We start from the raw sequence: 26013 nt of genomic DNA on the forward strand, positions 1-26013 counted from the left end.
TATTTTAGCATGATTTTATTTATCCAGGAGATAAACTTTTCTCCAGAGAAATGCATCTTTTGATTTATACTTATAATAAAAATTGATGAGAAAAAAAAAAGGTATTCAAAGAAATCCACTGTGCCTTAACATAGTCATTATCCTTTTACAGAAGATATACCTATATTCTGGAAATTTAATTTAAGATAATACTACAGACATTGGACTTAAAAGCTGAAACTATCTAAATTTATACCAAAAAACTGGTAGCACAAATTACCTTATATCCTGATTAAATACATGCAAACACTAATATGGGGACTTAAAAATACCATACAAGGATGAATAAATAACTAAATAAAAACATTATGTGATCATGAAAAGACAGTGTATATAAATGCAGAAAGAAATCTGCATCACAAGAACAAAATCATTACAGTACAGCATGTTACAAGCAGCCAGATGAAAATCACCTGCTACAGAGCAGTCAGGAGCCTTTCGGAAGGCAGCACTGTGCATATAAAACACGCTCCTAGTCGCTGGATGCTGAACTGCCTGCAGCCCAGCTCATCACATCTTAGGTAACAGCCCCGTATCATCCACAGTATAAAAAGAACCATTTAGGAAAAGCTACATTTCATTACTTTCTTCGTACTCACCCTCTTGCCCAGCAAGTGGGCGTCTGAGTAAAAGAAAAAAAATGTGAAAAGCTAAAGATTTACCATTCTTAAAAAAAAGAAATAATTTTGCTTGGAAGATATCCTTTGGAGCGTCCATCCTCCTTTGGCAGGAGGACTGATGTATTAAAATTACATCTACAGAGACATATTTGCACATTTGACAATCAATGATCTAAGTAAACGACCTCGCTTATCTTTAATGGAAACCCAATGACTAATGCAATGTCCCCCCTGCACTCCCAATGTATCACATGAGAGGCAGGTAAACCACAAGAGTGACAGCTAGCGAAGAGGCAGGCATCAGAAGACCAGCTGCTCTGAAAGTCACAGCCACAGCTTTAAGAGACCACACCATGGTGGCGAAGCCCACAGAAGGGCGTGTCTCCATACCAGTTTTGAAACCAAAAGAACTCCCAGGCAGAGTAGATGCCCAAGGAACCTTCTTTACTTCTTCATGGGATGTAAATGGCACCCTAGTTTTCTCTCCAGCCCACATTCCCAATCACTGGAGAGAACATTAGCCCTCTTCAACTATGAGACACACACAAAATCAGGCAGAAAACACAGCAGCTACAAAAGAGAACTTAGAAGACGGGTACCCATTTGGGAGAACCTTACAGTCAGATTATGCCCTCAATGGGCCTGGAAAAAGAAAAACTTCTCTAAATGCAAAAGTTGTTGCTGACACTGCTCTTCCATCACCACAGAAGAGGCATTTTAGGGACTGAATTTCTCAGATACCCTCCAGTCACCTGGTGAATCTATTTCCAATGTGACAAAAAAGTGAATGCCAACATATGTAAATTGTACTTTATCCTGCTCACCTGGAATGGATGCAGAGACCAGCTCTTACAGCACAGTAAAGGCTTGCTGGAGTTCAGCCCACTCACCTGAAAACAATTAAATCTGAAGCGGTACATCTACACTGTAGGCAAAGAATAGCCAGCTAGGTATAGTCACAGGTAGGATGTTATATGCCTAAATAAAACAAGATTGGCCAACTTGGGCCAAAGCCAGCAAAGAAATCAGGAAAAAAAAAAACACTAATTGGTTTAGGCTGTTAAATGTTTTGAGGCACAGAAAAGTTAAGTTTTTCAGTGTAACTGATATTCCCACTAGGTAGGCATGAGGGGGAGGACTGTGATATTTCTCCAGGCCTCATTTTGCTGGCCCCAAATGTCCAATCCCCACTTCACTTCCTGTTCAAGCCCCAGTGGAGCTGACATCCACGCTTTTCAGTTGATCCCAGTCCCTGGAGAGGTCTGGCCTCAGCTTCCATTATCATCAGGATAATGATGGGACGGATGCCAGAGACAAGTGTCTAGGCACAGCCAGTGAGGTCTCTGCCTGAAAGCCAGAAAGAGAAACAAAGCCATTAATTATACCACTGCCAAATGGCAAATAATGAAAATAAAGCAGAATCCCTCCCCCATCATTCCACTGCTTCCCCACCGCCTGCATTCCCACACCCGCATACAGGCATGCACACACTGGTGTGCTTGCACACGCCCCTTTTCTCTACAGAATCAGACAAACTCCAGTGGCGTCATCATGGGCTTCTTTCCCGGAGTAACCGACCTTGTGCCACGTAGGACCAGGCACTCCTTTAGACCTGGACCATAAGCTGCATACCCAAGATATGAGGCAGAAGCTGTAGGGACCCCTGTGTTAAAAGGAGAGTATGCAGGTTCCATCAGCTGAAAGACCATGCCAAGAAGTGACACTGCAGTTGGGGGCTACTTGGCTTCTGAGGAGAGTCTCTACCATTTGCAGTTATCCGAGTCCCTTCTGAAATCAGTCATCAGAGCAGAAATCAACTTCTTCCCATAAAATGGAATTTAACATTTGAGCTTGTGAAAAATTCTTCTCCCTAAAACAGTGTTTCTCAAATGTTGTGTGCATTTGAATCACTTAGTAACCCTGATTTTCATTCAGTGATCCTGGGATGGGTCCCAAGAGTCTGCACGTCTAATGAGCTCTGGGTCCTTGTTAGGGTAACAAGGAATAACGTATGAGAATGGTGACCCACTTCCCCCGCACTTCCTGTCCCAGAAGAAGTTAAATGCCATTTTGTCCCACTGGCTGTAATGTCTTTAGAAACAGGCAGGTCATACTTTAGAAGGAACAGCCTACTGAATTTTAAGAGATCTCTTTACAATAAATAATGAGTTAAATGCTGTTGATGAGAGTCAAAGCACAGTATGGTCAAAGGTAATTTTTTCTTACTTCTTGTAGAGGCGCCAAAAAGTACACACAACTCCTACTGAAGTTCATGTGCCTTCCATAATGTCCTTCCTATCTTCCCCAGAAGGTGGTGAAAGAGAGCCATGCCTACACCAAGGACTTCAGTTACACTGTGAGCTGGCTTTGGCTTGTCTGAAGCTCAATCACTGAGCAGCATAAGGTGGTGGGATGGGTGGAGAACACAACCCAAAACAGAAAACAAAAAAACCAGAGGCCTTCTGATAGGTTCAAGTTACTCAACAATTTTATTTACCCATTCTACACACACACACACAAAACATATTTCAAGTACAGTTATACACACCTTACGTATTTCTGAGTAGCATATTTTGAGATCAATGTCACCAGATTAACTCAGAATGCTGCTAAGGACTTACGTGCCTTCTTTAAACAGAGCTGTGCCTAGGAAATCGGCAGGATAACTCTATTGGGTGGGTTCCCAATTCAGTCCATTCCCATTCAACCCCACAGCGCTCAGCACACTTCCAACCCCCTCCAAAGGGCACAGCTGGTGATCAGTCCTTTGTTTTTGCTATAGCAAAACCATTACCAGATCAGAATGAGTGGATCTTATTACTTCAACACAATAAAAAAAATGCATACAAGCAATTCAGATATAAAAACATTAAATAGGTAAATGTTGGTCATAGATCCCCAGTGAAAGGCTTGCTGCAAAGAATACTTTGCCACCTCTTGTAATAAAATCAATTTTTGAATGCAAAATTTCCTTTGCATTTTTATTTATTGTATTATGAATTAAGAGCCAAATGCATGGCAGACTAAAAACAGCAGCATTATCCAGTGGAGTGCTACCTTTCATAACAGGGAAGCTGAGGACACAGAAGGTTCAGAAACAGACAGTAGGAAAAGTGAAATCCTGCCTGTGAGGGAGTGGAAGGGATGACTTCAAGTAGAGTAATAGTTTTAAGCTTTGAGCAGGCATCTCCTTAGCTGAGTTTATCGTACAAGTGATGTTCAACCTTCATTTTCTAAAAAATGATGACAATTTGGCTGCCACTCTAAAAGAAATGTCTACTAAAAATCAGTGTACAGAACTTCTCCCTAAAGAAAACATGTGTAATACTCACTTCCTTTCATCATAGTGCACGTGCAACAGACAGAGAATTACAATATTGTGCATACACTACCTACTGGCACAATTGGAAAACAGTCAGACTGTCACTTACAGATCCAACCCAGTACAGTCAGTCAGTCAGTCAGCATACAGACGCTATTAGAAGCTGTCAGTCGGCGTAGGGACCCAACTACAGCCTGTCAGTCAGTCAGCATACAGGTCCTTTTAGGTCTGTCGGTCAGTCAGCATATAGATACTACTAGGTAGAGTCTTCTAAACATTACGAGTCTAAATTAAATTCCTGGACATCCTTCTGATGTCTGTGTCACCTCTACGGGAAGTCAGAGATCAATCCTGCTAAACTGGACTCAACTGCTACGTAATTTTTAAAATTAAAATATTTGAAAACACAAGCAAGTCAAAATGCATACTGGAACACCTGGGTGAATTTATCACATTTCTTGAAAACAAACACAACATGGCTTCTGAGCTTAACAAAGACAATGGAATGTGCATAAGACTATATAACCCTGGTATAGTTCTCTCAATTTTTAGATACTTTTTCTCTTGTTCTTTGGCTACTGTAAGCAACCATGAGTTTCTCTGGAACTCAGATCCCCTGCTCACAGAAAAACCATAACATGGTTTATTTTCAAACAGCTGTATCATGTTTCTTCAAAATGCTAGTACCTCTGAAGATCAAGTGGGTTGCAAAGAGGAACGCCCAGAATCTCACAGGAAACACAACCGATCAGGAATACAACAGGAATACAATATACTATTTGTATTCCTAACTTCTTAAGGGGGAAAAAAACAAAACAAAGACAACAATAAGACCCCTTAGCACAATGTTTTTAAAAGACTTTCTTTTTCTACTTTCCAATTGAATGTAAAACAATTCCCTTACCAAAACAAAACCAAAGACAATAGAGATAACAAATAACAGCTAAATTCCAATCTGAGTATTAGGAGCTAGAAAGAGAAGTTTTAGATTAAATCTGCTTTAGATTCCTCTTTCAAGTCTGTCACAGAATTCCTCATTCAGCTCTGAAGCAAGAAAAAGAAAACAGAACATACAGTGATTTTCCTTTCCACATTTGATGCCAGGAGATTAATGATAAAGTTTTCACCTACTTCTCCCATAACAAAACTGAAAGACTGAGCAAAAAGTACTCTGGAGTCCATTCTCTCGTTGTAGGACTTGTGATATAGACATAATCATATTAATGTGTATATACTACTAATACATATTCAAGTAAGAACGGGAGAAGAGGGCAAGAAAGAAAAGAGGTAGGACTTCTCTAAAATTTGGAATACGAGCTCTCTTGGAATACGAGAATATAGTTCTCCTGGCTTCTTCCTGCTGAACTTTCTCTGGAGAGATCTTGCTCTGAAAATTGAAGAATGCTGAAACCCTCGCTGTTGTCAAGTTCTAATTTCTGTGTCCTATCTGAGACTAGTAAGACCACCTCACGTTCCTCTTCTGAGGCAGGCAAACTAGCATAAAGGGAGAATGAAGAAATCACCAACATGAACATCCCAGTGACCTGTGGCTCATGTTGGGGTTTATAACAAGGTGACATAATGCTAGTTCGTCAGAGACTTCTCCTCTCTCTAAGTGTATGTCCAGCCCAAATCCACAGTCTTTGGATCAAAATTCTCCTTCTCATTCATTAGCTCTGAATTACTCTCACCACACAGCAAGAGAAAGGACTGAATGCATGCTAATTTGGGCTAAAGATACCACCAGCCAAGCAAAGTTAGATAAGGCAACCTCTTAAAAGCGCCACACTACCTCCTAGACCACGTTTCATTCTCACATAGGGTTTGGGGGGAAGGGGCATTCCTACCTCCCAACTCTTTTAGTATCATGACCATAGGACAAGAGAAAAGTCAGAAGTAATCTGTACTCCACTTCAGTGTTTACACTTACAGACTCAAAGACTTGCTCTTCTGCAAATGTTCATTTATTGTCAATTGTATGCCTTGTCTCTAAAATAACCTTCTTTAGGGCAAGCACGTTTTCTTCTACTTCTGTGTATCCTACCCCCCCCCCACCTCCACCCAGCCGAAAGCCCCACAAACTGAGGAAATAAGTACACGTTATGCAAATGGCTAAATAGGAAGAGCATGTTACTTTATACCCTGGACGCAATTTCCAGCAGAATCTAGGCAAGCAGTCTTTGGAAACTGGTCGTGATGTCCTACTCAAGATACAAGAATAAAGGACTCAAGGTCACAAGTCAGCTACCTGTGATGACAGCCTTTATCATCCTACAGGGTTTGTCTCAGCACCTATCTCGAGGGTGCTTAAAATTCTCAGCTATCACTCAAGGACATTTATTTCTGTAGTGATTTGTTCCACATCACCATAACAGCCCGATTATAAGAGGATCAATTCACGTAATATTGTGATCTGCTAAACATCTAACTCCAAAGGACCGTACTTTAAGAATTCCAGGTTGATGCTTTGTCCAAGGAACTACCATCCCAGCATGTCTCCACCCGAATTCATAAATGGAATCCTAACCTGGAGTATGTATGAATCAGAATTAGTGAAGCTATTTAAATACACCCATGTCCAGACCCTAATCCCAGAGATTCTGAGTTAATATTAAGCCTAAAATAGACCCAGGCATGTGGACATTTCAGAAGGTCTAAAGGGGTTCTAATGAATACTCCTAGATGGGAACCATGACAAAAGGTCTTCTTTTACCAAAAATACCTTTGGCAAATAGCCAGCTTGTTCTCACAGGTTACCTCTAAAAGACAAATTGATAACTTTAAGGGGGGAGTCATCTCTGTCTTTTAAAAATTTCATGAGAGCTCTCGACTTGCTTCTCAGAAAAATGCCCATGTAGTCATAAGTTTAGCATACAAATTTGGGAGGAGCATGCTATCATGGGCCTCCAAGGGGCTAAGAATCCCTGCTCTAAACATTTCTGTTTAACTCTACAGAGGAAATAAAGTGACAGAAGTAAGTAGATAAATACAGGGAGTGAAGAGTTAGACCCCACATAGTTCCAAAGACTCTTTTAGATTTTTTAACTTAAAAGTTTTGAAAATTACTGAAAAATAAAAGGCAACTCTAGTGAACTCTGCTCTACCTTTTGACAAGTATCAGTGGTGACTCCTAAATCTAACACTGTCCTTTTAAACAGTCCCAGAGGTCACTGTTTTGCAGTGGTTGGCAAAGACTCTGAGAGCCACCAGAGACAAGATATATAACCTACCCTACAAGAGCCCTGCAGGAGCTAGAGACAACCCTATTCTCCTAAACCTCGCTCCACAGCAGCTAGAAGACCTATATTATGCCTATCTCATGAAGTGAAAAATACAAACCAAGATATTTCCCACATACTCAGAGCCAGCTTCCCCGAGGACATCAAAGCCTTAGGACTGCTTCTCATGAAAGGAGGCAAGAACTGTCACCCTATATCCACTTGCAAGCTCCAGAGCATCTCTGGATGTTCTAGAGCCTAGTCTGACCCTTGCAGGACCTGGTTTGAAATAAGGGAGAAAGGAAAAGAAAGGCTTCCCCAGTGCAGATCCATTTAGGCCCACTGCAGAGAGCATCAGTGGAGCCTGGACTTCTCTCTCGCCAACCTTCCCTTCCCTCTTAAACAGACACCACAATGACAATTACATGCATCACACTGGACAATCCGAAGGGGAAATAAGGGAAGGGGAAGACAGCAGGCAGGTAGGACTGTGAGTAAAGCACACCTTAAAGAGACAAAGGTGATGGGAAAATGGGCTTCTGTGTCCCCCTCCACACCACCCTGCACTTCACCAACACAGGGTCTTCAGTGAGTTTAGATACCAGGGATGGACAAGAACCAAGTATACTGGGCACGCTTAGCCTCAACCCCAGCGATGCTAATCACCCCAGAGTGAGGTATCCCTTTTCCTCCTCCTCCAGACCACCCCAACTGAGGTCCTGTCCTAAAACACCCAACTCATCAACTTGCCCCTGGGCAGTGGGATGTTTCACACTGCAGAACAACTAAGGCAGGTCTGGAAACACATAGCCTCACGTTCTGTGTTAAGTAAGATTCATGATGGGGTGTCGGGGTGGGGGTTGGAAGTTAAATGATTCCTGTGATTAGTGACAAGGGCAGGAGGCCGGGACTGGAGGGAAACACACGGGTTACACCACCGGAATGCTGACTTGGGTCTTCGGCTGGTCGGCCCCTTCTTGCATGTCCAGGGCACGGAGAGGGCTGAGGGGCTTGAGGGGCCGGCTCCCAACACTGTAATTTCTTGGACGCCTTATTGTATTCGAACTGGACAGAGGCGTAAAGCTGTTCCTTCTCATCCTTACAGGGGTTTGGTTCTTGGGGAAGTTGTGCTGATTGGAAACGGAGGGACACCACACAAATGAAAGCCAAGACAAAAGCTCACTCATAAAGGTTAAATAATGCTTGTAACCACAACAGCTCCCTCCACTCTTGCTCCTCTGTAGACAGAGTCTGTCATAAGACCTGGCCCATGGCCTGGTCCCCTAGCCCCGGGAAGCTAAAGGGTTGTAGAGGGAGAAGCTCCTGGAGCATCACACTCCAAAGCAGGAAAGAGGGACAAAGAAAGGAAGGGGCTTATTTAAGATCAGACAGATTATCAACACAGACCTAGGAATGAACCTATACCTCTTCACCCCAGCTTACAGGTTCTTCTGGATCCTGCTTTCTAAAGGGAGCACTTTCCTGGAGGGAAAATTTGCATCTCACTTCAAACACTTTCCATATTTAATTGGCTTTCTAGGAGCCAACTTTCAAGGTCAAGACTCATGAACAAGGTACTAATCTTAAAAAAGAATAATTCCAACATCTTCTCCATTTGAAAGTAACAGACTATATAGGACAAGAGTTCTGGATCTGTTTTCCTTTTATACATAAAAGAAACCCCAGTGTCTTGATGCCAGAGGTTCAAAGACTGAAGGTGGCAGGGAAACTGCATGTTCATCTGTGGGAAAATACTTACAGTCGGCTTGTCACGGTGAGTGTTCACAGCCTCCACGTTGAGTGTGATGGTTTCCACTTTGCACCCTGGGAAAACAGAGGAAACAAAAGAGGTCTTCAGGAAAAAAGCTCAAAGAAAAATTCCCTGGTTTCAGTTTGGGAAAGCATACCATAAAATAAAAGCATACCATACAGACATACATTTAAAAATGGAAGGCACTGATGGAACTTCCCTGGTATACAGGGATGATGAAGTTGAACTTCTACACAAACTTCAGAGAAAATTCAAAAATTCTGACCTTCCTCAATCCCCACCTCCTGCCCAGTTCTTAAATTCATAATTACCGTAGGCCACAGGAGTAAGTTTGAAGATGGTATGGAGAGGGCACCGCAAGTATGGTAGCTCATCTGAAAGCAGAAAGACCAGTGAGGGAAAACTCTTAGTATTATGGAGTAAGGTCAAGCTAATGGAAAAAACAATCTAAGGAGCTCAGGAGTTTTCTTTACCCTGACCTAGAGTTATACAACTCCTCCCCTAAACTCCAGACAATTTTCAAGATGGTCACCACAGAAGCCAGACAAATTACTGGGTGGCTAAGGAAGGAAATAAGTACATTACAGATCGTTCCATGCAGGCAAAGCAGGAGTAAGGGCCGTAGCCAGGACCCCACAGGAGGGAAAATTGTGGCCCACCTGGGTGCACCAAAGGCCAATCTGCTTCCCAGTAGCTCAGGTAGATCAGAAAGGGAACGGAAGTGTCTGAGAAGGCAGCAGCACTTCCTACGACTCTACCCAGAAACTGTCCTACCCTGAATCCAAAGGATGAAGACGCTTCTAAGGCACCACCCTCCTTATAGTCAAAGTAACAAGCCAGGAATGTTCAACCACTTTTCTGATGCTGCCAAGAGCGTCAGCATGACACTGCCCTTGAGCCCAGCAGGACTGAGGAGCTCTACCAGTAGCCACTCCCCAGTGGGGGCTTTTGTACCAGCAGAGTCAATCAACAAATAGTTGGCCCAGTGGCTGCCGGGAGCTCCACACAACTGCCTCAAGAATGTACTCCAATTTGAATGGAAGAGGGAGAAGTCCGGTTGCCAGGGATCCTGGTATCACCCCAAATCCAGGTCCCTCCCATGGATGTGTCCCCCAGCCCTTCCCTCAATGGCACCTGCGCCCTTATCCAAGAAGTAGGCCAGAAGGCAGCGCATGACAGCCTGGTGGGAGATGACAAGGACGTTGCCCTGACGCTCCAGCTCCATGATGACAGGCTCCAGCCGCTGCACCAGGTCCTGATACGACTGTGGGGGGAAGTGGGGCAGGCTGGTAGGCGGCGAGGCGCAAGCTGGCAGCCAAGTCAGTGGCTGAGTCCAGAGTTAAGAGGCCACTGCTCCTTCCCCAGAGTTAAGAGGCCACTGCCACTTCCCCAGAAGTTCATGTCACCTGCTAATACCCCCCAGCCCTGGCATCTCTTAAGAATATTCAGACTCTTCAAGAGCAACATTCAGACCAAGAAAGCTACAGGTCAAGAAAAAAAAAAATCTGAATTCAGCCTGTATTTTTTTTCCTTCCGAAGATTAACAGGCAGAGTATGAGGCAACAAGGGGCTCCTCGGGGTTTCCTGGACCTCCGCCATTCTGTGTATTTACCGTTGCCTCACACATCCCTCGACTCTGAAGCCCCTTGGACAGGGAAACAGCCTAAAACACCAATGATGACAGGAAAATCATTCAGAGCCCATATATTTACTTGGTGCCCATACCTGCTTGGTTGGGAGTAGGATTGAGGGAGTGGAATGAAAAAAGGAAGTAAAAAAAATCATATTGACTCTACAGTATACTCAACACAGAGGATATCCTGTCACCCTTTTACCTGGAGACCTTAACAAATTAATGAGGCATTCAACTACCTAAGCTGAATTAAACACAGTATGTATGACCCAAAGGTAGGAGGACAAACTAAATGATGCCTTAAGTACCCTTTCTAGATCCCCACATGACATTCAATCCTTCCCCCAAACTAACTCTAATCCCTCAGCAAAGGGCTGGGCAGTTGTGCACGTGACAGGAATCTCACCTCCCCACCAGGATATCGATACAGATATTTCTCTTGATCTCGAAGTGCAAACTCATCTGGGTACTGCTTCTCAATCTCTGCATACGTCATCTCCTCGCACATGCCCTGCAAGGAGCCACACTGGCTTACACAGGTAGACTGACCCATACAGCCCCGCCCAAACGAGGAAGACAACAGAGCAGAATGCCAGTTTTTTTACTATGTGCCAGGCACTGCACCAAGTCCTTTCATGTCCTGCAACTGACTGGTCAGGGTGTCTAGGACTGGCAGGGTGAGGGCCACTGCAGAGAAGACGTGGCTTCTCTACCATAAGTTGCCACTTTCTTCAACTGCTGTGGGGAACTTAAAGGTCAAGAACAGTCAGCAGGATAAAAGGAACAGGAAGCAGGGAAGGAGGGGAAACTGACCCTGGGGAATTCCTGCAGAGGGCATAAAAGGGTACAGAGGAAGGGAAAAAAAAGAAATGCCTACTTTTGTACTCAAGGACAAAGAAAGTCAAGAAAAAAATTGGAAAGGACTTCTTCAGACTAGCTGACCAAATGATGTAAGCAGAAATTAAAGAAGTGAGTTGTTAGCTATTTCTTTTTCCCAGGAAGAAAATATACGAAGGATCAAAATGGAGCCCCACTCTCCCCAGGTGCCAGCGTAGCCAGGTCCAAAATTGGTTTGGATCACATTATTGGCACGGGTGCTCAAACAGGCAAGAGGCCCCAGCCAAGGGTGCAACTGTTCCCACTTCCTCCCCAAACCGGCCATCGATTCAACTTCCTCAAAGTTTCTACTTGATGGTTCTAGTTTTTAGATAAAACTGTCCACATCGCGATTTCTGAGAGTTCCTGACTAAATAAGAGACCACGCTGGCCATCAAAGCTTCCTACTCACAGCATCAATCTCATTCAGAATCTTCCACTGCTCATAGGTCACCCCCAGGGATTCAGCAGTCTGGATAGTCCTCTTCAATTGGCTTGTCCACACTTTGAGGTCTGCTATCTCCTGTTCCTCCAGAAACTTCCTTAGAGCCTGGGCAAACTGGGGTTTCAAATAAAAACTTTAAAAGAAGCAAAAACACACACAACTGCTAACTCAGCCTATAAAGGCCAAAATCTGAAAGGTGATGCATGTAATAAACCCACAAGGAAATCAGCTGTAACGGAATCACCCTGGACTGTGTTAAGCCCACAAGTTGTTCCCATTAAATATCCGATGGCTGAGTGACCACCGCAGAAATGGTTCCAAGTTGCCCACACTTCAATACTGAGCTAGAATCAGTGAACAAGAAAACTTATTCTGCATTTGCTTGGCTATCTGAAACCACAGCCTAAGCGCCAGTGGGATTTAGGAAGCAGTAAGGGGATAAAAGAGCTGACCTCCACCATGCCCTCTAACTCTAAGTTTAGGAACTCTAGCATGCTGGCTAACTACTCACCTGTTTTCCCCGCATGGAGAGGCCAGAGTCACCCCCAATCTTCCCCAGGAGATTGAACTCGCTCTCTCCGTGCCGGCAAAGGTAAATGGTGCGAGGCTGGACGTGGATATTCATGAGGTAGTAAACTATCTTGCTCTGGATGTAGTCCTGGACTCTGTTCACTAAAAATCGCTGGCCCACATTTATCACCTTGATGAAAGAAAGATCCCTGGGACAGAGGGGGGGAAAAAATCCCCTGGGTATAAAAATCTGAGGATCACAGTAGGAGGGGAAAAGATTTCATAGTTACTGGCAGGCTCACAGCAGCTCTTCCTCCACTCCTGTCATAACCCCACTCACATGTAAGAAATCGAATGGTAAGAGATGGATTACTCCTCATAACCAAGATAATAAATTAAAAAAAAAAAAAGAACCAAAATGAAGTAAAATTTCCCAAACTTTTAGTCAGTCAGTACCATTCCCTCAGTGCCTATACTGTGCCCTGCAAAATAATAAATATGATAAACAGAATTCAGACTTCCCCTCAACTAGATGACCTGAAGGTTTTGTTAAACTTGAAATTTGGTGAGAAGCACAACTGCCACTTGAGGTGATGGAGACCTAGCCAGAGTAAAGCATCCCCAGTAGTGAGGGGAGGACAGGAGCAGCCTGACCCATAGAGAGATCTCTACGCATTCCCAGCTTTTACCTAAATCAAGCCTCCTCACGGGCACTTCCATGGACTGTTTGTTTTGGGGCCATCATGGAATTTCTCTCCTTATAAAAATAGTAAGAGCTTATTTCAAAAAATTTTTCAAAAACAAAAAAAGTAGAACAATGCAAAAAAAAAAACCCCACCCATAACCCTACTGCAAGAGATAACATCTATAAACACACACACACACACACACACAAACACACACACACTCTTCTAGAATATTTTTCTATGTAGGACTTTGAGCTAACTGAAGAATATATTATTATGTCATATCTAGGGTAGTGGTTTTCAACCTCTGTATTAAACAACACCTCCAAATAGTAATATTCTGAGCAACCTTTGAAGGAAATGAAAAACTCCAAAGCAAAGCAGACCACTGAAGTGATCAAACAGTGGGTTACGCACACTTGTGTCACCATTTGCATGGCTGCAGGGCTATATTCTTATTTGAGTAGAGCTGATAACTGGTCAGACTGCATGCCTTTCCAAAGGCCACATTCTCACAGGCTTCCATGTGCACACATCTTTCTTCAACATGGACTTGACATTTTGTTATGGCTGCTATACCTCACGCACATCAAGTTAACCTGTACTGTATGTATATCACTTTGCTGACAGACGTTGCCATAGTAATGACAGCTAGCACTGATCAGACAGTTCTCTAAGCCAGGCATGTTCCTGAGGACTTTAAATGTTTTATTTATATACATAATATGTTATCTGTTATGTATGTTACATGTTGTATATAACATAACATATTACGTATACATTACGTGTACATTGTTTTGTATGTTATATATGTATTATGTGTGTATATATACATACTTATATATCATATAACATATATACACAATAAACTTTTAAAACTGATGACACATCTCTAAGAGGTATGCTACCACACCCTAGTTCAAAACTACTGATCCAGAGCTGCACTTCTCAACCAAGGGTGATTTTACCCCCCAGGGACATTTAACAATGTCTGGAAACATTTTGGATTGTCACAGGTTGGGAATGTTACTGGTATCCAGTGGGCAGAGGCCAGGGATGTAGGATGTAGGTAAACATCCTACAATGCACAAGACAGTTGCCTACAACAAAGAATTATCCACTTCAAAATGTCAGTAATGCTGAGAATGAGAAATCTTGCTCTAGAGGATAGAGAGGAAGAATTGATGATAAAAAACACTTCAGTGTTCAGGTATAAGACACAACCTCAAACAGAAGCCACAAATCCATACCTTGTTTCTGTGGAGTGATATAAACATTATGGGTCTGGAGTGTCAGAAAGAAGTTTGGGGACAGAGTCATAGAAAGGCTCTTTTCTCAAATAGTAAGAGACCCCTGTCTCAGGCCCTTTAAACCTTACTTGTCATAGTTGTCTGGGTCAAGGGGTCGATAGGTGACTTTATAGCACTCGATTCTCTTTAGGAAGTCCTCCATCACATTCTCCCTGTTCCTTTCAGGGTAGTCAGGGCTCGACACCTTTACCTCCTGGAATCATAGGAAGAGCAGGGCCTAGTCAGAGGTGTAGTCAATAGCCTAGTCAATAGCCCTCCTGCGAATAGCAAAAAGGGGCTACTGCTAGTAAAGAAAAGGAAGTCCATAGAAGTGGCCTTTCACTGGAGTGCTGGCAATCCCCATTCATTGAGCACCACCCCTCCCCCACAGTCCTATGACCCTGGCAATTAAGAAGGGAAAGACAACTGGGGAGTCATGTGCCTGCCCTTGGCTGAAGGACAGTGGCAGTCATGCAACTGAAGCTGCTCTTGAGCCGCACTCCCTTCATGTACCTTCCTGGGTAAAAAGAATGGCCTTCACTTTCTCCCCATGACCATTCAGAATAGGGTAATTAATGTGATTCATGCCTGAGTGGGACCAGATGCCTCTTCCTTAGATGACCCCAAGTAGCCCTGTTGCTAAAAAAGCACCGCCATGATATATATGCATCACTGTCTATTCAGCAAAGCATAGCACAATCCATCAAATGGACACTGGTTTATGCTGGGACTACACAGGGCAAGAGGCATTCAGTGCATAGAGCACTGCCCTGGTTATTAGACAACTGCGAGGCAGATGACCTTTCTGGAAGGTGGCCCTGGCAGATAATGAAGTCTGCTCTATTCTAAGAATGCCCCTGGGTCTCAGCACCCAGCTAATATACAGAACACAGGGCCATGACTCCTACAGTCTAAATGTTGGTCTCCATTCAACAGCTAATTCTTACTTTATTCCTCAAAGCCTCAATTTCTTCTCCCAAGGGAAGAGTGCAGAAGGGCAAAATAGTGCTCTAGCAGACCAAACAGATCATTCTGTGATGTTAAACATGTCTATTTTTCTTTTATTACCCAGTTGACTTTTCCCCCAACCCCTCTCCACCTCCCCCAACCGCCCCCCACCACACACACACACACACACACACAGCACAACGGACAAAGAGGTGGTGGTATGCAGAGGTGTCACCCACCAGGATGTTGGCAGCAATGACATCAGGATCATCACAGACAGATTCCACAAAGAACACCTGGCCAAGGAGAGAAGGCAGTGACAAATGAGTCAAAAATGACCAGGCTGTTTATTAAGAGCACATGCTCAAACCTGCCCCACCCCAGTCACCATATTCCCCCAGGATTTTCTTTCATAAAAGTGCCCTTCAAGGCCTCTTCATTTAAAAATAGCTCTTACCACATCCCCAGGGCCTCAGACATACAGGCTAAGGGTCTGAGAAAGGACCTGCAAAAAAACACTCAAGGACTGGGGGTATGCCCCAAGAGGAGAGAATCAGATATCCAATTCTGTCCTCACTCACCAGAGGCAAACAGATCCACAAGTCCCTCCTAATTGCCCACTTCCACCCATCCCTTTTCTTCCAGCATGGTAGCAGATCCTACCTTGAAAGAATTCTCTTTGGCAAAGTCCAAAATCATGTCCCTCCTCTCCCTGGTGGTATTGGTGGCATCAAACACCTGGAAAGACAGCCCACCAAGTAGATGAGTGGGGAGTGAGAAATGGAATCACACAAAGGTGGACCCAAAGTGGGGCTGGACAGCCTTGAAAGGGTGGAGACCAAGACAGGGAGGAGGCAGGTAAGGCTTACCGCAATCTGCCCACTCTCCTCAGTGAGATATGCCTTAACGTCTTCCAGTGCCACCACAGCACACTGTCTGCCATGAGAGCAAAGGACATCAGCAAGAGGAGCAGGGCGAGACCAAGTTCAAGCACAGCCAGAGACAAGAACATTTAGGTTGCTACGAGGATCACATGCCTTCCTGCTTAGTTCTCCCATTGGTCAAAAATTTTCCCTAAGTAGACCTTTCAATTTCCCCCCTGAGATAATTCTACCATCCTCTATCTTTCCCCTCCCCACCCCCTATGTATATATCTTACCCTTCTGCCAGCTTAACCTACAAGCATATATGCATCTCCCTGAGCCCTGTTCTTCTACCCACCCAAGCCCAAAGTGACCTGTCCTGTGAATAACTTCCACTTAAAATCCCCACAGGATATTTACTGAAAGGAAAACCAAGCCCTGTCACATCCACTCTTGTGATGGCCGAGAAAGAGCTGGCCCGGAGGTCAGGCCTAAGAAAACTCACTTGCGAATCTTCATGGCCTCCTCATTGTCGTGTCGGAAGAAGTCATAGGATTTATAGGACTTGACTGCTTCACGCCGATACACCCCAAGATTAAACACTGCGAAAGACAGCAACACCCCTCAGCAGTGAAACAATACAATGGCCATACCAAAGGGGACTTCCTGCTCTAATGTCAGAGTGGCCAACGGGATGAAAACAGCAGCAAGGTATGCTGCGAACAATACCAGATTAAGAGTCAAATTAGGCTTGAGTTCTGACTTATTAGACCTTGGGCAAATCTTAAGCTGTCCAAGTTTCAATTTCCTAAGCCACTTTGGCTATTTCACAGGGGTACTACTAGGATTAGACAAGATGATGCAGACATAAGGGCTTTGAAACTATAAAACCATATACTGTCAAAGGCATTCCCTCAAATTAAGCCAATCCACCAGGCCAGGAGGAAACCAGTCAGTGAACAGGGAATAAATTCAGTAAATCAGAAGGAACCACTATTTCTTCCAGAAGCACCCTATAACCTTGATGGCAGGAAGAATAAATTCCCCAAAGGCCTGTGAGACAAAGGAACTGAGCATTTCCCTTCCCAAAGAACGAATGACCTGCACCTACCTTTGGTGGGCACCCCAATCCAGTTGAGGTAGCGTGTGAGTTTCTTGGACACATAGGTTTTGCCCCGGGCTGGCAAGCCAATCATAACGATGAGAGTAGGGGAGTTGGTCATGTAGGATGCCCAAGCTAGAGAGAACATGAAACAGAATAGGACCAAGTAAGGTTCATGCACTGGGCTAGAAACTTGATAGGCATAATCTCATTTAATCCTCATAAACCTCAGTGAGGCAAGAGTCCAAGAAGACCGGGAAGGCAAACTGAGGAGACATCGGGTGAATCCTCCCTAAAGAGAGTTAAAGGGTCATGTAGACTTCCAGAAACTCCCCAGGCCAAGACATGTCTTCCCCACACGTCCAAGGTTTTCACAGGGGTACCCAAGGTGGAAAGAGAGGGAAAAGTGACAAGGATTAGAAAGATAGTAACTATCCTTAATATGAGAATGCCCAGTAACACTCAAACGATAATAGCTGTGAAGGAAGGTCCTGCGCCTGGAGATTCTACCAGTGCAGAACTGAGCGGGCTCCCGTAACAGGCCCCACAGAGTGTCTACCCTGAGGGCTGCATCTATCCCTTCAGAGCCATGCGCAAGAATTAGCTTGCCCACCACAAAAAGAACCTGGCTTCACATTGTTTTCACCTTGAACTCAGGACATGAGCTTAAGCCAGAATTTGTAAACCAGAGATTTAGACTGTGGAAAAGCCTACTTGACACAGGTTCTGATGAGACCTCAGGAAGCTTCAGTAAACCTTAGCTCACAAGGGCATGACACGGCCCAGATGAAAGGAAAGCAAGACAATTTAGAAGCAGGAACAGTCACTGGTCCTCACGAAACTTATTTACAGAGATAGGTCTCATTGGATAGGTAAGAAAAACTAGATGTTCAGAGGTCAGGTGACTTGCCTAAGGACACACATGAATCATAGGAAGAGCTGTCATTAGAGTCTAGATCTTGTGCTTCCAAGGCACCTTTTCTCTATAAAAAGAGCCTGATTCCTCATTAGCTTGCTCAGAGACTGGCTCCTTCTTGCCCATCGTGCCACAGAGGAGTGGTGGGAGAGGGCCCCGCACTAGTGCCAGCCACTTTCCTGGGTCCAAGGCCTACATGAGGTTATCTGGGAGGCTCGGGCTCTGCTGGCTCTTCTGAGGGCAGGCCCTGCACAGGGACGGGAGAGGCAAAGAACCGCCTTGTGCTTCCCAGCACTGCTTTCCAGAGGGTGCACTGCAAGTTGCTGCTGCTACTGCTCTACCCTGGACAAGGTGGCCCTGTAAGGCTAAGAAAGAATCAAGTAAAACTGGGGTAGTTGCATGGGAAAGTCATCTTTCAACTTTTGAGAAAGGAATGTAAAAAGATCTCATTGGAGAAGCAGGCAGAAAGCCTGGGTGGAGAACAGGCCTCGGAAGGGGTGTTTGGCAAGAACACTTGGAAGCCAAAGAGACGCCCAAGCAATGAGAGAGGGCTAGACTCAGGGTCAGAGGGCTTAATTTTAGTCCTAGTTTTCCATGCACATGGAAAATTCACGGGTCTGGGCATGCACTCCCCCGAGGGATGTGATGAGCAACAGAAGTGATTTTCATACTTCCAAACCCGGGGCAAAAAGGCAAGTGAACTCACCCTGCAGCCTCAGCTATTATTAATCCCTGACCTCTGAACCCTGATGGGGGTCAGCCTGGGATCAGTTGCCTCAGGTTTCAGCAGGAATCCTCCTGAGCCTTCACTTTCTCCAGCTCAGCATGGCACTCTTCTCAATCCCCCATGATTTGGCTCATTACCTGCACTTCCAGGCCTGCTTTGTCCACACCTTCCAGCCCATTAGGCACTTCCCCAATGGTCCTGTTACCCTCCCTAATGCTGAAAACGAACTGATACTTGGGAGCTGCTCTAAAGCTAATGAGGGTACCAGCTGCTCCATGTTTGCCAAACTGGACAGAGAGGGCTCAGAACAAAAAATAAGGGTCACTAAGGTCTCCCCATGGTACTCCCCAGCACCACACCTCCCGCCTCTGCCCATGACACACCCACAGACACCTGCCACAACCAGTGCTTCTCATTTTCTGGAGTACAAAACTAAACCAAACTTCCTATCTCAAATTGCCACATTGGCAAAATCTAGGAACATAGTGTCCTGCCTGTTAAAAAACAAAACCACCACCACCACCTTAACTTCAATAGTAGATACTCCATGCTGATTAATTTCAGGGACAATGTAACACACCCCTGGACATATGATGGAAATCTACTTCAATCCTGAAATTCTCTTCTACCTTCTTTATGCGCGGTTTAACTCATTTTCTCAGTCTTAAATTTATTTTCCCTTCATGAACACGCTTAGAGGAAATGAGGGCTTGATAACATCCCTCTTATAGAGAAAAAAAACCTCAAGCCCAGAGAAGTGAAGAGCTTGGCCCACAGTCCCACAGTAGAAAGTCAAGGTCAGGGCTCTGACCAGACTCCTGGTTTCATGTCAGCCCATTCAATCCCAGCCACCAGCTCCTGTCAGTGGCACCTGACGAAGGGAGCCATGTGGACAGCGTGACTACGCTCTCTAATCCAAACCTGAAGGGTGGTCTAGAGGGCCCGTGGTTCCCGGCCTTTTCATGACCAAAGTCTTCTTCCACTAAGTCTTCTAAACAGGCCCAACATTTCAGAAATATGCTGCCCACTAAGTGTGTTTTGTCAGTAATGACTCCTTTTTATTCGTCAGAAGTCATAAAACTGCTGATTATCTCCTGCTATTTGACTGTTAGGTCTGAAATATCCAAGTTCTGCAGTGAAACACTAAGAAAGTTAATATTTTCATTAACCAGTACAGCCATAGTTACCTTCAATGCCCAATTACCATCAAGGACTTTGAAATGTTAAAAACATCTTACAATATAGAACTTTGTAGTACAGTACATTAGTAATGCTGATCAGAATTTTAATTGTCTATTTTTTCTTCTACTATTTCTGTAGAGAAGTTGCCAGCATAAACATGCAAAGGTGTGTGTGCAAGGATGCTCACTGCAGCATTGTTTGTGATGGTGGAAAACTGGAAACAACGTAAATATCTATCGGGGAGATTGACATATCCATACCTGCAATACTGTGCAGAATGGGGTAAACCTGGATTTACTGACATGATAAAAGTCCATGATATTTTAAGTTTAAAAAAAAAAGGGAATGGCAGCAGAACCAAATATATACGATGTGAACCTATTTTCATTAATAGGATACACCAGAATAAGATGTCAGAAAGAATCAAACTTAACAGGGACAGGAGAAATTGTGGAGGATATTTAGTTTTTCACTTTCTTTCTGTATTGTTTGAAGTTTTCATGAACGTGTATTGCTTTTGTAATTAGGAAAATGTACACTTGGGAACTTGTCTGTTCTAGACATTCCCCAAATATTAAAGAATAGAAAAACCAAAGAAAGAAAAGCGTGTAGACCTCTCCCACACACATTCCCGCTTTCACAGAGCCCTGAAACCAGTTATCTGGGCACCTTAAAGACACCTCAGCCATCACTACTCCCCTTCACCCGCATCCCTGGAGTAGCTGAAGTTCCCGTAATGTTCCTTTGGAGGTTTTGGCTCCCTAAAGTCCTTCTTCTATCCTCCATCTCAGTCACATCCCAGAGCCAACACAGGTGTAATTAGCAGCAAGGGGATAATGGCTGAGCTATTAATAAAGCAACTTCTGGGTGTGAACACTGAGCAGCCAGGGGAGCCTTCCCAAGATATAGGCAAATAACAGAGAAAAAGGAAATGAACTAGCACATATTCTCATAACTGTATTTCTCCTTTGACTGTGGCTGCAATAGTCTCATGGTCCAATTGGAAAGGGGAAAAGAGAATGGGGTATATGAAGGACAGTGGCTTTAAGACAACCCAGGTGCTTCCAGTGGGAAAGAAGAGGGTGGAGCTGGGAAGGAAGAAATCAGAGCCGTGCAGAAATTAAGAGTCTAGGGGACCGGACAGAGACCTGGGATTACTGCTTCCTTGACTAATCAAAAGCCCTCAAGGCAGAAAAACTGCAGAAGAGTCAGAAAGGCAGGTAGGAGATTCCTTTGGAGAATAAAGCAGAGCTAGGACCTGACACTATGCATTGTTCAGGGTCAGAGACTCCCACAATTACTAACTCCCCACCCCACCCCAGTCCACCCCCAGAAACACATACCAGCTTTCTGCTTTCTTTTGAATCAAGTGCACCTCTCCTTAAGATGTGCATCCCAAACCCCAAAATCCAGGTTACAATATTGTCAAACAAAAGGAGAAAACATTCTTTACTGAAAATATAATTCTTTACAGGGCTCTTTTAAATAGCGAGCTCCCAGCACAGTAGTTAGAGTACAATTCAATTTTTATATAATGTTTTAGAAATAAATACGACATGCAAATAGAGTCAGCAGTGAAAATAATACACCAGCTATGTGCCCACCACTCTTCTAAGTGCTTTCCTATATTTATTCATGTAATTCTCACATCACTCTGGGAGGAGATACTATTAGTATCCCGATTTTATAAAGGAATAAACTGAGGCATGGAGAGGACAAGTAACTTGTTCAAGGGCACACAGCTAGGAAGTAGTAAAACCAAGATTCAAACCCAGGCAGTCTGACTCAAACATCATACTATACTAGTTATCGCCCGTAGGGTACTTGCCCTTGGTACCTAGTTTCCTGCGCTGGGAGAGAAAGGAGACCCTAATTGTAGAGGTACACCATACTCAGTGTCACATCCAAACAAGCTGCCTTTGCTACAGCCCAAACCCAAGCAAGCCTCATTGGCACTAGGTGAAAAGAGATTATCATCATTAATCACGAGACTGACAAGGGCATGACATCAAGGTCGAGACTGGAGAAAGCTTTGAACATGAGATGATTCCAGGTCTCATGCTGCTCGGCTGTTTCCACCTACTGATAAATATAACCACTGAAGGGAGAAGAACTGACTGATAGAGTTCCAAAGGAAAAGTGCAATCTGGAAGCAGGGACAAGGGTTAGCTTTCCTTTAGTTTCCCCAAAACATCTGGGGCCCAGTTGCCCAGGACCTTTTGGACTGGGCTATGCAGTCTGGTAGTCTATAATGATGCTTCGGAATGCAGATGCTTCATCTCTCCGCAAACCCACCTGCCATGTCTGTCTAAAGGACTGGCACGAAAATGTTCCTGTGAAACCTGTCCCCAGAGGAATGAACCTGCAGGAAAAACAGTTTGCAAAGTTCAAAGGCTACCCTGTGAGAAAATATGGTGCCCAAGACACTGTGAAAAGTCAAATGTCAGGGCTCATTCCCCTAAGGCCTATAGAAATGAGCTACTGGCTGCCACCTGCAATTTCTACAGTGAGGAGCACCCTCACAAACCTTATCAGCCCCCAGTATTTCCTGCACACTACCACTCTGCCTTACTCACTGTGTGGACAATAATGCCTGTCCTAACTTTTAACATCAATCAAGTGTACAGATACCCCCAGGAGACAGAGATTCAGTTAAAGAAAGCAATAAGAAAATGCTGGGCCACACCAGCAGTCCAGCCCCAAGGACAGACATTTCATAGTATACTTATTTCAGACAGGAAATTCCCCTTGTAGATTTTGTTTTAAATTGCCATGTTAAAGAATTATTTCTCACTCCCACCAAGCAGCAAAGTCTAGGATTACAATTATATTCACCGGATAAAATCCTGGGAGAGAGCAGCCCCTCCTTTTTGCCAGAACTTACAACATTTCTTCTCTGATATTCGAAGATTTGAGGCTTTGGTTTCATAGCTGCTGTTGTTCTGTTCTGAAGATGCATTATTCCCAGACATGGCAGCTCTTCAGGAGAGGTCTGGAAGGGACAAAAGGAATGTAAGGAAGGAAAGAAAGGAGACATCTCTCAAAACACTCAGTGAAGAGGATCAGTGCAGTATAATTGAAAATACCCTGGGCCAGGAGTCAAGTCCAGCCCTCTTTCTCCCAGTTAATAGCTACATGCCCCAGGATAAGTCATGAACCCGCTGCCCTCTGCTTTCTCATCTATATATAAATAGAGCACTAGAACCTTGCGTTTATAATGCAGACTTAGGAGTTACATTCACATAAATTATCTTCTTCAGCCCTTCCAATAGTCCTGTAATAAGGCAGAATTTGCTACCATTATTACTTCTCTTCATTTCACAGAGTTGAAAAACGGACGTCAATCAAATTAAGTGGCTTATCCTAGTTCCTTCCTAACCTTAAATTCTAGTTTAAGAATCTGGAGAGAGTAGTGGCAGCAGTTGGGGGTGGGGTGGGTTGTGAATAGATCAAGTTCATTATGATAAAGAAATGGCAGACGAATGGTAGAATTCAGTCCTGAAAAAAATGAGAGGTGGGAAAATCTCAAACATGTTTCCCGAAAGAAAAAACTTTAACTGGACCTGAGACACCCCTAGCACGTCACCATTTCTTCTCCAGTGTTCTCATTCTCAAGCCTTTGCTCCCCACCTCTCCCCATCTAGCCCCGGGATGAAGTCTACAGAAGAAACACTGGGAGCACAAAGAATATCTTCCTCAAGGTCCCCTGCAGGAGAAGGGGTAGGGTAAGTCCTGACTCGAACTGGGGTAGGAGAGCCCCGAGTTCACTCCCCAAACCCAAACAAGGGACTCGTGAAGTAGGAAGGTACTGTGACTTCAAAGACCTTGCAGTGTTATTCTACTGACCACACAAATCCTCCAAACGAAATACCAGCGGCGGCTCCCGGTCCCTGAACGTCCCCACTCCGGGCAATGCCTGGGGGCCGGCACTTGCCTGACACAGCAAGGCACCGTCGTTCTGCACCTCATCCGGGTGCCCGCAGCCCGCCCCCCTCCCTCCCAGGCTCTTGCGGACGCTGTACAGCTGTCGCTCACCCTATAATCCCTAAAATCCCTCCCGGCAGTGGCCCCGGCACTTCCCCCGAAACGCTGCACACTGGAGACGACAGACTGTGGCCTGGAGCCCGCACACGCCAATCGCCGGCACATCAAGTGCCCCAGCCTAGCTCCGCCCACCCCCACGGTGGTCCTCACCTGGAGAGAATCGTCGACCAATCCAGCGCCTGCAGGCCCCAGAGGGCGGGGCTCAAATCGGAATCGCTGACGCTAGTTCTCGAGGGAGGATGAAACTGTGAAGAGGAAAGATCACAAGTTCCCAAGTTTCCCAGCACGGTGGAGGTTGGTTGCATCGTTGCTTGGCAACTAATAGGGCTGGGGGCGGGGTTTATTAAAAGCATTACTTTTTTCATACTCTCGCGAGAGTGGACTAAGCAGACGTCTTGAGAGGGTGTGACTTTTTGGTGATGGGAAGAAGTCGCGGAGGTTAACTCTTCCCTCCCTGAATCCCAGCAGGACCTCGTTAGATCCATAAATTGGAACTTAAGCTTTAGAAGGTGCTTTGGCTAGGGTAAACTACCACAGTACTTAAGCTGATTACACCTTAGGGTATTTGCATATCCTTCCAATAGGTCAGACACTGTAACCTAAGAAAACCAACTACTCTCATCGCTGAACCAACCACATACTAGACCCATCCACCTACTCCAGTGGACTTCCAACCACCTTATTTATATTCTCTCCTACCTCCCACACTATACCATCTGTTATGGTCATCTTGAAAAACCAAAGAGGAAATGGCTCCAGCAGGAAAATGGGTCATGAAAAGTATAAAAACATTCAAAGTTTCCATTTCTACCAGGATGGAAAAAGAGCAATGAGCACGGATTTCTTGGAAGAGAGATAAATTCAGAGATGTCTTTATTCCTCCTTCATCTGGGGATTAAATTCATCCCTCAAACAGCTCTAATAGGGTCGTCTCTTTGAAGCCTCTCAGTATGTTATAGTTGCCCTCAGTGCCTATACAACTCTCTTTAACTATTCGCCAAGTATTTTTTTGAGCACTTATTTGCAAGACATAGTCCTTGGTTCTAGGGATACAGGGTTGAAAAAGGCCACGTAATCTAGCATTATCACATTGCTGTGAAATTCAGTGGTTGTGTCCTTTACCTCCCACCCTCTCTTCCGATTACAATGAGTACCTGTCATGCTGAAGGCAGACATGGAATCATCTTCATATTTGTATACTCAGGGCCTGAAATGGAATGTAGATGACACACACATTAGTTCTCTTCATTCCTTCTCCTTATACTGCCACCTCCAGAAGGTCGCATTGCCCTAAGCCCAGATGCTGACCTCATCCTGAGCTTTCTGATGTGACAAATGGACGTTTACAAATTACAGTCTCCTGGAGGTGGGAAGGTCAGTTGTCCCTTAACCTCAATGAGTCAATGTTTGCTGCAGCCATGAGTCTACTCACGAGTATCTGGTTGTTTTTGACGGGTCCTTGACTCACTGGCATTCATTTGCATTCTGAACTATAATTCTGTTTCTTCCCGTGTAGTTTAGTAGCCTCAATTTAATAACGTCCGATCTCAGTAAATGCAAGGTTACATTCCAATGTACTGGGTTCAGGAACTCTTTCCCCGCCCTCTTCCCTTGAGCATATATGCTGCCAACTCGCGGAGGGCACCTCACTCTACAGGTAGCAAGACCTCTTGTTCTTTAGGAATACTGATAAATCTTCATCCTTTGGCTTCTTGAAAGGTGGGGGCGAAAATTAGTTGTCACTTTAAGAGACTTCGCGCTTCTTAAAGCGCTAAAACTGAGGCTGCACCAAAGTCTCGCGAAAACTTTAGCCACCAAGGAC

General features: G+C 44.5%; 1 protein-coding gene across 8 annotated transcripts; it reads right to left on the bottom strand.

Annotated features, from left to right (window-relative positions):
• PFKFB2 (6-phosphofructo-2-kinase/fructose-2,6-biphosphatase 2) lies at positions 1-26003 on the bottom strand. Of its 8 annotated transcripts, none has more exons than XM_033092113.1 (16): positions 25624-26003; positions 25346-25398; positions 24342-24436; positions 23032-23139; positions 17332-17457; positions 16726-16822; positions 16227-16293; positions 16021-16095; positions 15597-15653; positions 14499-14623; positions 12436-12643; positions 11892-12038; positions 11010-11114; positions 10105-10234; positions 9282-9344; positions 3869-9023 (listed from the first exon to the last, which is right to left on the bottom strand). In XM_033092113.1, exons 4-16 carry the CDS (start codon positions 23117-23119, stop codon positions 8707-8709), a joined length of 1605 nt encoding a protein of 534 aa, XP_032948004.1. In that variant the 5' UTR covers positions 23120-23139; positions 24342-24436; positions 25346-25398; positions 25624-26003; the 3' UTR covers positions 3869-8706. The 8 variants fall into 8 exon arrangements, 7 of the variants coding, with proteins under 7 accessions (XP_032948004.1, XP_032948005.1, XP_032948007.1 ...); XM_033092114.1 differs by lacking the exon at positions 25624-26003 and adding an exon at positions 25500-25565; XR_004421498.1 differs by lacking the exons at positions 24342-24436; positions 25346-25398; positions 25624-26003 and adding exons at positions 1-2006; positions 24183-24298 and having other exon boundaries at positions 8138-9023; positions 22983-23139.
• Between the last annotated feature and the right edge of the window lie 10 nt (positions 26004-26013).

This window comes from Rhinolophus ferrumequinum, chromosome 22 (assembly GCF_004115265.2).
Source record: "Rhinolophus ferrumequinum isolate MPI-CBG mRhiFer1 chromosome 22, mRhiFer1_v1.p, whole genome shotgun sequence".
Taxonomy (NCBI): Eukaryota; Metazoa; Chordata; class Mammalia; order Chiroptera; family Rhinolophidae; genus Rhinolophus; species Rhinolophus ferrumequinum.

What these genes read in the sequence shown, in the direction of transcription:
- PFKFB2 (XM_033092109.1), bottom strand. Translation starts at nt 24,296, where the DNA reads ATGTGCCGGCGATTGGCGTGTGCGGGCTCCAGGCCACAGTCTGTCGTC. An exon ending in GAGGCCATGAAGATTCGCAA is followed by an intron (nt 16,294 to 16,725) that starts GTGAGTTTTCTT and finishes CTCTCATGGCAG; the next exon opens with ACAGTGTGCTGTGGTGGCAC. An exon ending in TCTCCATGCGGGGAAAACAG is followed by an intron (nt 12,039 to 12,435) that starts GTGAGTAGTTAG and finishes TTGAAACCCCAG; the next exon opens with TTTGCCCAGGCTCTAAGGAA.